At 42.8% G+C, this 18,715-nt stretch overlaps 1 protein-coding gene across 1 annotated transcript in view; it reads left to right on the top strand.

The window, feature by feature from the left end:
- Positions 1-18,715, top strand: part of LOC115103317 (ephrin type-B receptor 3-like) — a 78,062-nt gene that overhangs the window by 43,680 nt on the left and 15,667 nt on the right. Inside the window, exons 11-12 of the mRNA XM_029624189.2 lie at positions 1,348-1,595; positions 16,932-17,147. Coding sequence (XP_029480049.1) covers positions 1,348-1,595; positions 16,932-17,147 — 464 coding nt within the window. The remainder of the gene's footprint in view (positions 1-1,347; positions 1,596-16,931; positions 17,148-18,715) is intronic.

Genomic DNA, 18,715 nt, shown 5'->3' with positions numbered 1-18,715 from the left:
AGGTGTGGGGGTGGTGTGGAGAGTAGGTGTGGGGGTGGTGTGGAGAGGAGGTGTGGGGGTGGTGTGGAGAGTAGGTGTGGGGGTGGTGTGGGGGGATGTGTAGGGGAGGTGTGGTGTGGAGAGGAGGTGTGGGGGTGGTGTGGGGGGGAGGAGGTGTGGATGGTAGGTGTAGAGGGAGGCGTGGAGAGTAGGTGTGGAGGGGAGGCGTGAAGAGGAGGTGTGGAGGTTGAGGCGTGGGGGGGATGTGTGGAGGGGAGGTGTGGGGGGGAGGAGTGGAGGAGAGGTGTCAGTGAAACAACTTCTTCTGTCATCCAGCTAGTTTGCTGTTTCTTCTCCGAGAGCATGTGTTCTTTCTCCTGACTTCACCCTGAACCATATGTCCCTTTATTTCTCTTCCTCTTTCTCTCTTCTCCTTTATAAACACACAACTTTTTACCAAGGCACCAAAACTCCCAGGCTCCTCATCCGTTCCCTCTCCCCCTCCACCGGTCCCAGGCTCCACTCCCGGTCACGGGATGATCTTTCCTTCTCTCCATCCCTCCCCAACCTCTCAGACCCCTAAGTTTCCTGTCTCTCTCTTTTCCTACCTTCCTCATTCACTCTCTCTCCTACACAGCTCAACCCCCATCCCTCGCTCTTTTACAATCTCCTTCTTCCTTTCACTCCTATATTTCTAGAGTTCCTCCTCCTCTTCCTCCTCCTCTTCTTCCTCCTCTTCGGTTCAACCAGTAATGCTCCCTCCCTCCCTCCCTCTCCCTCCCTCACTCCTCCTCCTCCTCTTTCCCCTCTTCCTCCACTCCCCTCTCTCCCTCTTCCTCCACTCCCCTCCTCCCTCTTCCTCCACTCCCCTCTCCCTCCTCCCTCTTCCTCCACTCCCCTCTCTCTCCCTCCCTCTTCCTCCACTCTCCTCTCTCTCTTCCTCCACTCCCTCCTCCCTCTTCCTCCACTCCCCTCTCTCTCCTCCCTCTTCCTCCACTCTCCTCTCTCTCTTCCTCCACTCCCTCCTCCCTCTTCCTCCACTCCCCTCTCTCCCCTCTCTCTTCCTCCACTCCCCTCTCTCTTCCTCCACTCCCCTCTCTCTCCTCTCTCTTCCTCCACTCCCCTCTCTCCCTCCTCCCTCTTCCTCCACTCCTCTCTCCCTCCTCCCTCTTCCTCCACTCCTCTCTCCCTCCTCCATCTTCCTCCACTCCCCTCTCTCTCCTTCCTCTTCCTCCACTCCCCTCTCTCCCTCCTCCCTCTTCCTCCACTCCCCTCTCTCTCCTCCCTCTTCCTTCACTTCACTTCCCTCCCCCTTCCCAACCCTCACACCCTCTTCCCTACCCCCCTTCCCCCCAACCCTCCACCCAGGTGAGTTTGGGGAGGTGTGCCGCGGGCGCCTGAAGCAGCCCGGGCGCCGTGAGGCGGTGGTGGCCATTAAGACACTGAAGGCAGGCTACACAGAGCGCCAGAGGCGGGACTTCCTTGGCGAAGCGTCAATCATGGGCCAGTTTGACCACCCCAACGTGATCCGGCTGGAGGGCGTGCTGACCCGCAGCTGCCCCGTGCTCATCATCACCGAGTTCATGGAGAACGGAGCACTGGACTCCTTCCTCAGGGTGAGTGAAGCTGACAGGTGCGATGATGTGCGGAATTGTACATGATACATTCTAATTGATATCGATTCTACCGTACTTCATAAAAACCTGGAGTCACGCATAATCACACATACCACCACCTACACACCAGTAATGCTTAGAGTCGTACCGCACACACACCAGTAATGCTTAGAGTCGTACCGCACACACACCAGTAATGCTTAGAGTCGTACCGCACACACACCAGTTATGGCGATACGCTGAACCGTTCATGATACCTCTGACCAATAGTGAACAGGAGTTGTGCTGTTGAAAATCCAGAGACATGCGTAGTCAGACACAACATCGCTGACTGATAGGAATTCAGCTGTACAAAACCATATTTTACTGGACTACATGTGGACCTCTGTAGCTCAGTTGATAGAGCATGGTGCTTGCAACACCAGGGTTGTGGGTTTGATTCCCGTGACCACCCATAAATAAAATGTTTGCACGCATCCCTGTAAGTCGCTTTGGATAAAAGTGTCTGCTAAATGACATAAAATGTATATTATTATATTACTACACAAAAGCCTGGGGACAAGGACACACACCACCTCCTACAGGACAGTGGACACTGATGGGGGAAGTACAGAACTTCTACAACCTAAAGAGTTCTATTACATGATTCCTACAGTAGGCAATAGGCTGTGCACTCACACAGTAATGCTCTCTCACTCAGTAAGAGTTCATTATCCTCAATGAGCTCTTACGAGAATGGAGCACTGTTCAAGTCCATTCATAGGTGGTCATACTTAAGCAATAAGGCACCAGGGGGTGTGGTATATGGCCAATATACCACGGCTGAGGGCTTAAGGGATGTTCTGGATACAGCCCTTAGCCGTGGTATATTGACTGTATATCACAAACCCCCTAAGTGCCTTATTGCTATTATTGCTATCCCGCCTTATCGCAGCTCACTGGTCACCATAGCAGCAACCACCCGTAGCACGCGCTCCAGCAGGTACAGTGCCTTGCGAAAGTATTCGGCCCCGTTGAACTTTGCGACCTTTTGCCACATTTCAGGCTTCAAACATAAAGATATAAAACTGTATTTTTTTGTGAAGAATCAACAACAAGTGGGACACAATCATGAAGTGGAACGACATTTATTGGATATTTCAAACTTTTTTAACAAATCATAAACTGAAAAATTGGGCATGCAAAATGATTCAGCCCCCTTAAGTTAATACTTTGTAGCGCCACCTTTTGCTGCGATTACAGCTGTAAGTCGCTTGGGGTATGTCTCTATCAGTTTTGCACATCGAGAGACTGAAATTTTTCCCATTCCTCCTTGCAAAACAGCTCGAGCTCAGTGAGGTTGGATGGAGAGCATTTGTGAACAGCAGTTTTCAGTTCTTTCCACAGATTCTCGATTGGACTCAGGTCTGGACTTTGACTTGGCCATTCTAACACCTGGATATGTTTATTTTTGAACCATTCCATTGTAGATTTTGCTTTATGTTTTGGATCATTGTTTTGTTGGAAGACAAATCTCCGTCCCAGTCTCAGGTCTTTTGCAGACTCCATCAGGTTTTCTTCCAGAATGGTCCTGTATTTGGCTCCATCCATCTTCCCATCAATTTTAACCATCTTCCCTGTCCCTGCTGAAGAAAATCAGGCCCAAACCATGATGCTGCTACCACCATGTTTGACAGTGGGGATGGTGTGTTCAGGGTGATGAGCTGTGTTGCTTTTACGCCAAACATAACGTTTTGCATTGTTGCCAAAAAGTTCAATTTTGGTTTCATCTGACCAGAGCACCTTCTTCCACATGTTTGGTGTGTCTCCCAGGTGGCTTGTGGCAAACTTTAAATGACACTTTTTATGGATATCTTTAAGAAATGGCTTTCTTCTTGCCACTCTTCCATAAAGGCCAGATTTGTGCAATATACGACTGATTGTTGTCCTATGGACAGAGTGTCCCACCTCAGCTGTAGATCTCTGCAGTTCATCCAGAGTGATCATGGGCCTCTTGGCTGCATCTCTGATCAGTCTTCTCCTTGTATGAGCTGAAAGTTTAGTGGGACGGCCAGGTCTTGGTAGATTTGCAGTGGTCTGATACTCCTTCCATTTCAATATTATCGCTTGCACAGTGCTCCTTGGGATGTTTAAAGCTTGGGAAATCTTTTTGTATCAAAATCCGGCTTTAAACTTCTTCACAACAGTATCTCGGACCTGCCTGGTGTGTTCCTTGTTCTTCATGATGCTCTCTGCGCTTTTAACTGACCTCTGAGACTATCACAGTGCAGGTGCATTTATACGGAGACTTGATTACACACAGGTGGATTGTATTTATCATCATTAGTCATTTAGGTCAACATTGGATCATTCAGAGATCCTCACTGAACTTCTGGAGAGAGTTTGCTGCACTGAAAGTAAAGGGGCTGAATAATTTTGCACGCCCAATGTTTCAGTTTTTGATTTGTTAAAAAAGTTTGAAATATCCAATAAATGTCGTTCCACTTCATGATTGTGTCCCACTTGTTGTTGATTCTTCACAAAAAAATACAGTTTTATATCTTTATGTTTGAAGCCTGAAATGTGTCAAAAGGTCGCAAAGTTCAAGGGGGCCGAATACTTTCGCAAGGCACTGTATATCTCACTGGTCACCCCCAAAGCCAATTCTTACTTTGGCCGCCTTACCTTCCAGTTCTCTGCTGCCAATGACTGGAACGAACTGCAAAAATCACTGAAGCTGGAGACTCTTAGCTCCCTCACTAGCTTTAAGGACCAGCTATCAGAGCAGCTCACAGATCACTGCACCTGTACATAGCTCATCTGTAAATAGCCCATCCAATCTACCTCATCCACATACTGTATTTATTTATTTAGCTTGCTCCTTTGCACCCCAGTATCTCTACTTGCACATTCATCATCTGCACATCCTACCATCCCAGTGTTTAATTGCTATATTGTAATTACTTCACCACCATGGCCTATTTATTGCCTTACCTCTCTTATCCTACCTCATTTGCACATGCTGTATATAGATTTGTCTACTGTATTATTGATTGTATGTTTGTTTATTCCATGTGTAATTCTGTGTTGTTGTATGTGTCGAACTGCTTTGCTTTATCTTGGCCAGGTCGCAGTTGCAAATGATAACTTGTTCTCAACTAGCCTACCTGGTTAAATAAAGGTGAAATAACGTAAATAGAGCAGTAAAAATCAATGTTTTGTCATACCCGTGGTATACGGTCTGATGTACCACGGCTGTCAGCCAATCAGCTTTCAGGGCTGGAACCACCCAGTTTATAATATGGAATCGCTTAATCTCTGTGTAGTTATGCAGTAGCTCCTGTCCTTTCTGTAACAGTTAACCCAGATTATTACAGTCCAATGTTGTCCTATATATATTTTTAATCCCAGCCCCCGTCCCCGCAGGAGGCCTTTTGCCTTTTCGTAGGCCGTCATTGTAAATAAGAACTGACTTGCCTAGTTAAAGGTTAAATAAAAAATAAATAAAAAATAAATGGTGTATAACATTAATATATACAAATAATCTCTCTTATTGGATAGATTTACGATCATAAAGTACAGAGCAATGTCCATAACCCTCCTTGGTTCATTTCATCTCATCTCAATTCATCTAATTTCATTTAATCTCATTTCATTTCATCTCTCGTGACTCAAACTCAAGCTCATCTCGTGACTCAAGCTCATCCTCTCACTCCTTCTCACACACTCCTGTCAGTCAGATGTCCATCCAGCTACATTTGTGTGTGTTTGTGTGTGTGACTCATAGATACACACTGCAGTGATCTAGTGATGTCCCGTCAAACTACGGTGCCTGGCTCTGGGATGCAGGCAGAACTACACACATGTGAACGTACATAACACATGCATAACAACAAGAAACACATGTGCACTCATAAACACAAACACACATAACACATGCATGACAACAAGAAACACATGTGCACTCATAAACACAAACACACATAACACATGCATGACAACAAGAAACACATGTGCACTCATAAACACAAACACACATACACATGCATGACAACAAGAAACACATGTGCACTCATAAACACAAACACACATCACACATAACACATGCATGACAACAAGAAACACATGTGCACTCATAAACACAAACACACATAACACATGCATGACAACAAGAAACACATGTGCACTCATAAACACAAACACACATAACACATGCATGACAACAAGAAACACATGTGCACTCATAAACACAAACACACATAACACATAACACATGCATGACAACAAGAAACACATGTGAACACACATAACACATGCATAACAACAAGAAACACATGTGAACACACATAACACATGCATAACAACAAGAAACACATGTGAACACACATAACACATGCATGACAACAAGAAACACATGTGAACACACATAACACATGCATGACAACAAGAAACACATGTGCACTCATAAACACAAACACACATAACACATAACACATGCATGACAACAAGAAACACATGTGAACACACATAACACATGCATAACAACAAGAAACACATGTGAACACACATAACACATGCATGACAACAAGAAACACATGTGAACACACATAACACATGCATGACAACAAGAAACACATGTGCACTCATAAACACAAACACACATAACACATGCATGACAACAAGAAACACATGTGAACACACATAACACATGCATGACAACAAGAAACACATGTGAACACACATAACACATGCATGACAACAAGAAACACATGTGAACACACATAACACATGCATGACAACAAGAAACACATGTGCACTCATAAACACAAACACACATAACACATGCATGACAACAAGAAACACATGTGAACACACATAACACATGCATGACAACAAGAAACACATGTGAACACACATAACACATGCATGACAACAAGAAACACATGTGAACACACATAACACATGCATGACAACAAGAAACACATGTGAACACACATAACACATGCATGACAACAAGAAACACATGTGCACTCATAAACACAAACACACATAACACATAACACATGCATGACAACAAGAAACACATGTGAACACACATAACACATGCATAACAACAAGAAACACATGTGAACACACATAACACATGCATGACAACAAGAAACACATGTGAACACACATAACACATGCATGACAACAAGAAACACATGTGCACTCATAAACACAAACACACATAACACATGCATGACAACAAGAAACACATGTGAACACACATAACACATGCATGACAACAAGAAACACATGTGAACACACATAACACATGCATGACAACAAGAAACACATGTGAACACACATAACACATGCATGACAACAAGAAACACATGTGCACTCATAAACACAAACACACATAACACATGCATGACAACAAGAAACACATGTGAACACACATAACACATGCATGACAACAAGAAACACATGTGCACTCATAAACACAAACACACATAACACATGCATGACAACAAGAAACACATGTGCACTCATAAACACAAACACACATACACATGCATGACAACAAGAAACACATGTGCACTCATAAACACAAACACACATCACACATAACACATGCATGACAACAAGAAACACATGTGCACTCATAAACACAAACACACATAACACATGCATGACAACAAGAAACACATGTGCACTCATAAACACAAACACACATAACACATGCATGACAACAAGAAACACATGTGCACTCATAAACACAAACACACATAACACATGCATGACAACAAGAAACACATGTGAACACACATAACACATGCATGACAACAAGAAACACATGTGAACACACATAACACATGCATGACAACAAGAAACACATGTGAACACACATAACACATGCATGACAACAAGAAACACATGTGCACTCATAAACACAAACACACATAACACATGCATGACAACAAGAAACACATGTGCACTCATAAACACAAACACACATACACATGCATGACAACAAGAAACACATGTGCACTCATAAACACAAACACACATCACACATAACACATGCATGACAACAAGAAACACATGTGCACTCATAAACACAAACACACATAACACATGCATGACAACAAGAAACACATGTGCACTCATAAACACAAACACACATAACACATGCATGACAACAAGAAACACATGTGCACTCATAAACACAAACACACATAACACATGCATGACAACAAGAAACACATGTGAACACACATAACACATGCATGACAACAAGAAACACATGTGAACACACATAACACATGCATGACAACAAGAAACACATGTGCACTCATAAACACAAACACACATAACACATGCATGACAACAAGAAACACATGTGCACTCATAAACACAAACACACATAACACATGCATGACAACAAGAAACACATGTGAACACACATAACACATGCATGACAACAAGAAACACATGTGAACACACATAACACATGCATGACAACAAGAAACACATGTGAACACACATAACACATGCATGACAACAAGAAACACATGTGAACACACATAACACATGCATGACAACAAGAAACACATGTGAACACACATAACACATGCATAACAACAAGAAACACATGTGAACACACATAACACATGCATAACAACAAGAAACACATGTGCACTCATAAACACAAACACACACTCCCAAGCAGGACTGTCCTATCCATCTATGCCTCCAATGCATTAGGGCTGTGACGATACCAGCATTGGGATATATTTTCCATGGCAAAAATGAAAACACAAAACAGACCAAACTGTGCTGTTGTGCTATAGCTTGTAAAATAAATAAATGTGACTCTGGACAACATAATGATGTTTGTTTCCAACATTAGAGCTGTTTTCCTAAAGAAGGTACATCTACTTAGGGTTTTGTTGGCATATTTGTATTTATTTTTTATTCATTTAAATCCAGTCGGATAAACACTCCAAACAGCTTACCCGACCGCTCGGGGGCGTCCGCATGGTCCTAAAGCACACCGTTGCCTCGTTTTGTATCACATTCCAATGATAAAACTGAGGGAGACAATTTCAAAATGTGAAAGTTGCCCCCCTGAGTTCCCCCCCTGATGAATCATGTTGTTAACATACCCATCCAGATGTGTTTTAATGTCAAACTCCATTCATGTGTAAAGAACAAAGCAGTATGTTTAGATACTTGGCACGTTGGGAATCTAACCCTCCTGAGTTCATGACAAATAAACCTTGATTTCCAGGCTCCTTGAGACATGGGAAGTATGCCATCACAAAACTAATGAGAAATGGGACTGATTATGGAGCTGTTTATAAAAATAGAATCATTACAACGAACATCCCCATTCAAGTCAGAAGGTTGGCATTTATTTGAATGACTCATGTACTGGAGGCAGCTCTTTAGAGTGGTCACTAAGCTGGCACAGCCGCAAAGTCATAAAAATCTGATTTTAAACATAACCTTAACCCACTATTAACCCTAATGCCTAACCCTAACCTTAAATTAACCTAACCCTAACCTAAACATTTTTGTTTGCATTCATTTTTACGATTTTGCCAATTTTACTTTGCAGCTGGCCCATCTAGCGGACATCGCTCAGGTTGGCCTCCAAGGCAAGATTCATGATAATAAATGTCAACCTGCTTCAAGTCAAGGAGACATGATTTTCCATTCTAGTTATTCTAATTCTATGGAGGTGTTGTGAGTGGTAGCTTGGTTCCCATCAACTCAATGCTTAATTAATTTCAGTCAAGACTGGATAAGCAGAGAAAGGTCGAACCTCTAGTCATTCTGGGAAAAGATAATTTAATTCTAACTGTAACTAATTATCAGTGGACTGTCCTATTCACTTTCATGCTGTAGCAACACACACACACACACACACACACACACACACACACACACACACACACACACACACACACACACACACACACACACACACCTCTAACTATTAAATATTTAAATGACTCATTAGATGGGATCAGACACATGGTAATCTGTTGCAGACTGACAGAACCAGTCGTGGATAGTTATGCCATATGTTATGTTTATGTTTATGTAGCTTTATATAGGTTTATATTTATTATGTTTATGTAAGTTTATGTTTATGAAGGCTTATGTAGGTTTATATAGGTTTATGTTTATTATGTTTATGTAGGTTTATATAGGTTTATGTTTACGAAGGCTTATGTAGGTTTATGTTTATGTATGCTTATGTAGGCTTATGTAGGTTTAAGTAGGTTTATGTAGGTTTATTTTTATTTATGTTTATATTTATGTAGGTTTATATTTATGTAGGTTTATGTCAATGTAGGCTTATGTAGGTTTATGTTTATGAAGGCTTATGTAGGTTTATGTTTATGAAGGCTTATTTAGGTTTATGTAGGTTTATGTAGACTTATGTTTATGAAGTTGTTTGTTGGTTTATGTTTTTGTAGGTTTATGTTTATGTAGGCTTATGTAGGTTTATGCTTATTTAGACTGACCTACGGACTGATTTTATCTCCCTCTTCAATCAAATTCAAAGGGCTTTATTGGCAAGGGAAACATGTTTACATTGCCAAAGAAAGTGTCATATTTTGGCTATATACAGTATTGTAATGATGTGCAAATAGTTGAAGTACAAAAAGTAAAATATATAAATATGTGTTGTATTTACAATGGCGTTTTTCCTTTTCTTGTGGCAACAGGTCACAAATAATGCTGCTGTGATGGCACAATGTGGTATTTCAACCAATAGATATGGGATTTTATCAAAATTGGATTTGTTTTTGAATTCTTTGTAGGTCTGTGTAATCCGAGGGAAGTATGTGTCTCTAATATGGTCATACATTTGGCAGGAGGTTAAGAATTGCAGCCCAGTTTCCACCTCATTTTGTGGGCAGTGTGCATAGAGCCGGTAGAGCTCTTGGGAGAAGACCAGCTTGCTTAGGAGACTCTTCTCCAGGTTAATCTCTCTGTAGATGATGGCTTTGTTATAAAAGGTTTGGGAATCGGTTCCTTTTAGGTGGTTGTAGAATTGAACGTCTCTTTTCTGGATTTTGATCATTTGTGGGTATCGGCCTAATTCTGCTCTGCATGCATTATTTGGTGTTTTACGTTGTACACTGAAGATATTTTTTGCAGAATTCTGCATGCAGAGTCTCAATTTGGTGTGTGTCCCATTTTGTGAATTTTTGGTTGGTGAGCAGACCCCAGATCTCACAGCCATAAAGGGCAAGGGGTTATATAACTGATTCAAGTACTTTTAGCCAGATCCTAATTGGTATGTCAATTTTTATTTATTTATTTAATTACATTTATTTCACCTTTATTTAACCAGGTAGGCCAGTTGAGAACACCTTTATTTAACCAGGTAGGCCAGTTGAGAACACCTTTATTTAACCAGGTAGGCCAGTTGAGAACACCTTTATTTAACCAGGTAGGCTAGTTGAGAACACCTTTATTTAACCAGGTAGGCCAGTTGAGAACACCTTTATTTAACCAGGTAGGCCAGTTGAGAACACCTTTATTTAACCAGGTAGGCAAGTTGAGAACACCTTTATTTAACCAGGTAGGCCAGTTGAGAACACCTTTATTTAACCAGGTAGGCCAGTTGAGAACACCTTTATTTAACCAGGTAGGCTAGTTGAGAACACCTTTATTTAACCAGGTAGGCCAGTTGAGAACACCTTTATTTAACCAGGTTGGCCAGTTGAGAACACCTTTATTTAACCAGGTTGGCCAGTTGAGAACACCTTTATTTAACCAGGTAGGCCAGTTGAGAACACCTTTATTTAACCAGGTAGGCCAGTTGAGAACACATTCTCATTTACAACTGCGGCCTGGCCAAGATAAAGGAAAGCAAGTGCGACTAAAACAACAACATAGAATTACACATGGGATGAACAGTCAATAACACAATAGAAAAATCTGTATACAGTGTGTGCAAATGAAGTAAGGAGGTAAGGCAATAAATAGGCCAATAGTGGTGTCGTTTCTTTGGCTATGCCGGATTAAGTGATATGACATGCTGTTCTATAAAATAATTTATCCGGAATTAATATGACCTGATTGAGCTAATCATGTAAATGTAAATAACTAGAGATAAGGGGCACCACAAAATAATATTTATAGAGCTGTTATCTTCTGAATAACTCTTAAAGACCTAGTAATATTTTACATCAATAGCAGTCAATATTAATCCTCACCTTAATTCAGTCTCATCTGAAAGTTGTAAATTCTTGGTTATCTGCACGAACCCTGGCTAACAAGTTGAATCAGCAATACAAAATTGGGTTTAATTATTTATTTACTAAATACCTAACTAATCACACATAATTACACATACACATAATTAATCATAACTTGATTACAAATTACATCATAAAGGAAAACATCCCTAGCGGGCGGAACAGATATGACAGCTGGTTACACAAAAGAAAAGGACTGGGTTTGAGTGAAAGAGCGGGAAGACTGAGGGACACAGGGAGAAGCTGTGCTATCGTAAATACAGTATATTATGCATTCTAAATTACCGCCCATTTGGAAAAGGAAAATGCAATAAATATTTACTCTGAGCTGCGCTTCGGTAGGTTGGTGGTAGATGGAAGGCCGTGTTGCCCAACCGAGTCCTTTGTCCTTTGAAGAATGTCTCTGCTGGTAAATTGAATACGTTGTAGTAACATCGTTGTGTGGTAGACGGGATACTCTGTCTGTTCCTTCCTAACCTGCGTTTGCAGCTGCTGTTGCTAACTCAACGGCTAGGAGGTATCACTTCTGTAGTGAATAAGAGTTCAAAGTTCATACCATTCGCAACCAAAGCTCACGCTGATGTTGGCTTCGTTCTGTAGTTATTATCTGAACCATTTTGACATCGGACCGTCGTCCTCACATCCTCGGAACCGGAGGTTATATTGTCGTCAAGGCTTTATATAGGAAGGGAGAGGAGGGCGTGTTTGAAAAGTTTTATAGCCCATGTCCCTTCACAGGGGCGGGCCACTGATTGAGCAGAGCCCTAACCTTATAAAAACCCAATTCTCATTTTCATCCCATCACGAATAATTTCATATTCAAACATTTAAATTGAACAACAATTCCATGTGAATCCGATAACTCTGATGTGTAGACTTTCCACTGTAGAGTTTATGTCATCTTATCATTGATGAGAATGTCTCAAATGACAACGGAACTGACATCATATTCATTAAGTACCACCGCATATGTTCAATTGGTCAGATTACCAGAATATAGTTCATTTCCCCCCACCTTCTGATGTTCCCAGAATCTCTATGTTAACCAAGGTGTTTGCAAATGTAACATCAGTAGGGTAGAGAGAGGAAAAAGGGGGGAAGAGGTATTTATGACTGTCATAAACCTACCCGCAGGCCAACGTCATGACAGTGGCGAAGTAATTACAATTCAGCAATTTACACTGAAGTGATATATGTGCAGATGAGGATGTGCAAGTAGAAATACTGGTGTGCAAAAGAGCAGAAAAACAAAAACAAATATGGGGATGAGGTAGGTAGTTGGTTGGATGGGCTATTTACAGATGGGCTGTGTACAGCTGCAGCAATCGGTAAGCTGCTCTGACAGCTGACACTTAAAATGAGTGAGGGAGATATAAGTCTCCAACTTCAGTGATTTTTGCAATTCGTTCCAGTCATTGGCAGCAGAGAACTGGAAGGAAAGGCAGCCAAAGGAGGTGATGGCTTTGGGGATGACCAGTGAAATATATCTGCTGGAGCGCGTGCTACGTGTGGGTGTTGCTGTGGTGACCAGTGAGCTGAGATAAGGCCGAGCTATACCGAATGAAGACTTATAGATGACCTGGAGCCAGTGGGTTTGGCGACAAATATGTAGCAAGGACCAGCCAACGAGAGCATACAGGTCGCAGTGGTGGGTAGTATATGGGGCTTTGGTGACAAAACGGATGGCACTGGGATAGACTGCATCCAATTTGCTGAGTAGAGTGTTGGAGGCTAATTTGTAAATTACATCGCCGAAGTCAAGGATCGGTATGATAGTCAGTTTTACGAGGGTAAGTTTGGCAGCATGAGTGAAGGAGGCTTTATTGTGATATAGGAAGCCGATTCTAGATTTAAATTTGGATTGGAGATGCTAAATGTGAATCTGGAAGGAGAGTTTACAGTCTAGCCAGACACCTAGGTATTTGTAGTTGTCCACATATTCTAAGTCAGAACCGTCCAGAGTAGTGATGCTAGTCGGGCGGGCGGGTGCGGGCAGCGATCTTTTGAAGAGCATGCATTTAGTTTTACTAGCACTTAAGAGCAGTTGGAGGCCACGGAAGGAGTATTGTATGGCTTTGAAGCGTAATGTTTATTTTGATGGCGTAGAAGGCACCTCTTGCCTTGCCTCATTCACAGTGTACGTTACCTGTGGCGCTGACATTTAGGCCGAGGTATGTAGAGTTGTCGGTGTCTAGATGGAATACATAACCTGCATAACCTTTTTAGGAACGCCATTATTTTTGTCTGACTGAGATTCACTGTCAGGGTCCAGGTCTGACAGAATGTGTGCAGAAGTTCTAGTTGCTGCTGTAGGCCCTCCTTGGTTGGGGACAGAAGCACCAGATCATCAGCAAACAGTAGACATTTGACTTCAGATTCTAGTAGGGTGAGGCCGACTGTTCTAGTGCCCACCAATTCGTTGATATACTGTATACACTACCATTCAAAAGTTTGGGGTCACTTAGAAATGTCCTTGTTTTTTAAAGAAAAGCACATTTTTTTTGTCCATTAAAATAACATCAAATTGATCCGAAATACAGTGTAGACATTGTTAATGTTGTAAATTACTATTGTAGCTGGAAACGGCAGATTTGTTATGGAATATCTACATAGGCGTATAGAGGCCCATTATCAACAACCATCACTTCTATGTTCCAATGGCTCGTTGTGTTAGCTAATCCAAGTTTATAATTTTAAAATACTAATTGATCATTAACCCTTTTACAATTATGTTAGCACAGCTGAAAACTGTTGTCCTGATTTAAGAAGCAATAAAACTAGCCTTCTTTAGACTAGTTGAGTATCTGGAGCATCAGCATTTGTGGGTTCGATTACAGGCTCAAAATGTCCAGAAACAAAGACCTTTCTTCTGAAACTCATCAGTCTATTCATGTTCTAAGAAATGAAGACTATTCCATGTGAGAAATTGCCAAGAAACTGAAGATCTGGTACAATGCTGTGTACTACTCCCTTCACAGAGCAGCACAAACTGTCTCTAACCAGAATTGAAAGAGGAGTGGGAGGCCCCGGTGTATAACTTAGCAAGGGGACAAGTACATTCGAGTGTCTAGTTTGAGAAACAGACGCCTCACAAGTCCTCAACTGGCAGCTTCAATAAATAGTACCGGCAAAACACCAGTCTCAACATCAACAGTGAAGAGGCGACTCTGGGACACTGGCCTTCTAGGCAGAGGTCCAGTGTCTGTGTTCTTTTGCCAATCTTAATCTTTTATTTTTATTGGCCAGTCTGAGAAATGTTTTTTTCTTTGCAACTCTGCCTAGAAGGCCATGGACATTTCTAAGTGACCCCAAACTTTTGAACAGTGGTGTATGTTGAAGAGGGTGGGGCTCAAGCTTCATCCCTGTCTCACCCCACAGCCCTGTGGAAAGAAATGTGTGTGTTCTTTTGCCAATTTTAACCACACACATTTTGTTTATGTGCATGGATTTTTAGAATGTCTTGTTTTTTTCCCCAACACCGCCTTCCATCAATTTGCATAGCAGACCCTCATTCCAATTTGAGTCCAAATATTTTTTGAAATCAACTAAGCATGAGAAGACTTTGCCTTTTTTTGGTTTGTTTGTCAATTAGGGTAGTGCAGGGTGAATACGTGGTATGTCATACGGTAATTTGGTAAAAAGCCAATTTGACATTTGCTCAGTACCTTGTTTTCACTGAGGATATGTACGAGTCTGCTGTTAATGATATAATGCAGAGGATTTCCCTAAGGTTGAAGTTGACGCATATCCCACTCCACGGTAGTTATTGGGCTGATCAGTCCTTCGTTCCTTATATTGGGGAAGATGTCAGAGCTGAGGATGATGTTAAATAATTGAAGTATAGCCAATTAGAATTTATGGTCTGTATATTTTATCATTTAATTTAGGATACCATCAACACCACAAGCCTTTTGAGGTGAGAGGGTTTGTATTTTGTCCTGGGGTTCATTCAACGTAATTGGAGAATCCAGTTGATTCTGGGAGTCTTTAATTGTTGATTCTAAGATTTGTATTTGGTCATATATAATCTCCATTTTGGATAAATAACTCTTCTTGTTGTTGTTTGTTTAGTGTCCAATTTTCCCAGAAGCAGTTAGATTTGATGGATTCTTCAATTACATTGAGAGGATTTCTGACGTGCTGTTCCTTCTTTTTCCGTAGTGTATTTCTGTATTGTTTTAGTGATTCACCATAGTGAAGGTGTAGGCTCAGGATTTCTGGGTCTCTATGTTTTTGGTTGGATAGGTTTCTCAATGTCTTTCTTGGGTTTTTGCATTCTTCATCAAACCATTTGTCATTGTTGTTCATTTTCCTAGGTTGTCTGCTTGCAATTTTTTGATTTGATATGGAAGCTGAGAGGTCAAATACAGTTTAGGTTTTCTACTGCCAAGTTTACAACTTTCCTATTACAGTGAAACTTTTTGTCCAGGAAATTGTCTAAAAGGGATTGAATTTGTTGTTTCCTTCCATCTATAGCATTTCTTAATATTATTCAGTTCCTTTGGCTTTGATGCCTCATGATTGAGTATTGCTCTGTTCAAGTAGACTGTGATATTGCTGTGATCTGATAGGGGTGTCATTGGGCTGACTGTAAACACTCTGAGAGACTGGGTTGAGGTCAGTGATAACGTAGTCTACAGTACTACTGCCAAGAGACGAGCTAAAAATGTATCTACCGTAGGAGTCCCCTCGAAGCCTACCATTGACTATGTACATACCCAGCGTGTGACAGAGCTGCAGGAGTTGTGACCCATTTCTGTTGGTTATGTTGTCGTAGTTGTGTCTAGGGGGGCATATATGGGGGAGGGAATGCTGTCACCTCCAGGTAGGTGTTTGTGCCCCTGTGTGCTGAGGTGGTGTCCTTTCTCTCGCTCACACTCGGTCTCTCTCACTCTCCCTCACCTATATATATTTCCTCTCCCATCTCCCCCATTTCTGTCTCTCTCCCTCCTCTCTTCTCTCTTTCCCTCCCTCTCTTCCTCTCCCATCCCCCTCTATCTACCCACTCCCTCTTTCTGCATTAACCCTCTATCTATCTACCCTCCCTCCCCAACCCCCTCTCCATTACCCCTCGCCTCCCTCACAGCTGAATGACGGGCGCTTCACGGTGACCCAGCTGGTGGGCATACTGCGTGGCATCGCGGCGGGCATGAAGTACCTCTCGGATATGAACTACGTTCACCGGGACCTGGCTGCCCGCAACATCCTGGTTAATACCAACCTGGTGTGTAAGGTGTCCGACTTCGGCCTGTCCCGTTTCCTAGACGACTCATCAGCCGATCCCACTTACACTAGCTCTCTGGTGAGTGACCTGGATGGAGAGGGGGGTTGTGAGTATGAGTGACCTGGATGGAGAGGGGAGTTGTGAGTATGAGTGACCTGGATGGAGAGGGGAGTTGTAGATATGTGTGACCTGGATGGAGAGGGTGGTTGTGGGTATGAGTGACCTGGATGGAGAGGGGAGTTGTGGGTATGAGTGACCTGGATGGAGAGGGGGGTTGTAGGTATGAGTGACCTGGATGGAGAGGGTGGTTGTGGGTATGAGTGACCTGGATGGAGAGGGGTTGTGGGTATGAGTGACCTGGATGGAGAGGGGGTTGTGGGTATGAGTGACCTGGATGGAAAGAATGGTTGTGGGTATGAGTGACCTGGATGGAGAGGGGGTTGTGGGTATGAGTGACCTGGATGGAGAGGGGGTTGTAGGTATGAGTGACCTGGATAGAGAGGGTGGTTGTGGGTATGAGTGACCTGGATGGAGAGGGGGTTGTGGCTATGAGTGACCTGGATGGAGAGGGGGTTGTAGGTATGAGTGACCTGGATGGAGAGGGGGTTGTAGGTATGAGTGACCTAGATGGAGAGGGGGGGTTGTGGGTATGAGTGACCTGGATGGAGAGGGTGGGTTGTGGGTATGAGTGACCTGGATGGAGAGGGGTTGTGGGTATGAGTGACCTGGATGGAGAGGGTGGGTTGTGGGTATGAGTGACCTGGATGGAGAGGGGGTTGTGGGTATGAGTGACCTGGATGGAGAGAGGGTTGTAGGTATGAGTGACTTGGATGGAGAAGGTGGTTGTGGGTATGAGTGACCTGGATGGAGAGAGGGGTTGTAGGTATGAGTGACTTGGATGGAGAAGGTGGTTGTGGGTATGAGTGACCTGGATGGAGAGGGGGTTGTGGGTATGAGTGACCTGGATGGAGAGGGGGTTGTGGGTATGAGTGACCTGGATGGAGAGGGTGGTTGTGGGTATGAGTGACCTGGATGGAGAGGGGTTGTGGGTATGAGTGACCTGGATGGAGAGGGGGTTGTAGGTATGAGTGACCTGGATGGAGAGGGGGTTGTGGGTATGAGTGACCTGGATGGAGAGGGGGTTGTAGGTATGAGTGACCTGGATGGAGAGGGTGGTTGTGGGTATGAGTGACCTGGATGGAGAGGGGGGTTGTAGGTATGAGTGACCTGGATGGAGAGGGTGGTTGTGGGTATGAGTGACCTGAATGGAGAGGGGGGTTGTAGGTATGGATCTTGTTAGCTTGGTCTGTATTTAATCGGTCTTTCTATTTTTGTCTGTGTGTGTTTATCTGTGAGATTGCTTGTTTGTTTGCTTTCTTTGTTTGTTTGCAATTGTGTGTGTGTGTGTGTGTGTGTGTGCTCACTCATTTGTGTCTTTGTGTCTCTCTGCATTCTGTGATCATGTTTGTGAGACTTTGGTTACCTGTGTGTGTGTGTGTGTGTGTGTGTGTGTGTGTGTGTGTGTGTGTGTGTGTGTGTGTGTGTGTGTGTGTGTGTGTGTGTGTGTGTGTGTGTATTTCTGCGTATGTGTGTCTCTGCGTGTGTTTGTGTGTAAGTGTGTGTGTGTCTCTGTGTGTATCTCTGCG

The sequence above is a fragment of the Oncorhynchus nerka genome, linkage group LG20 (assembly GCF_034236695.1).
Source record: "Oncorhynchus nerka isolate Pitt River linkage group LG20, Oner_Uvic_2.0, whole genome shotgun sequence".
NCBI lineage: Eukaryota > Metazoa > Chordata > Actinopteri > Salmoniformes > Salmonidae > Oncorhynchus > Oncorhynchus nerka.
This window is presented reverse-complemented; position numbering and strand designations above follow the sequence as displayed.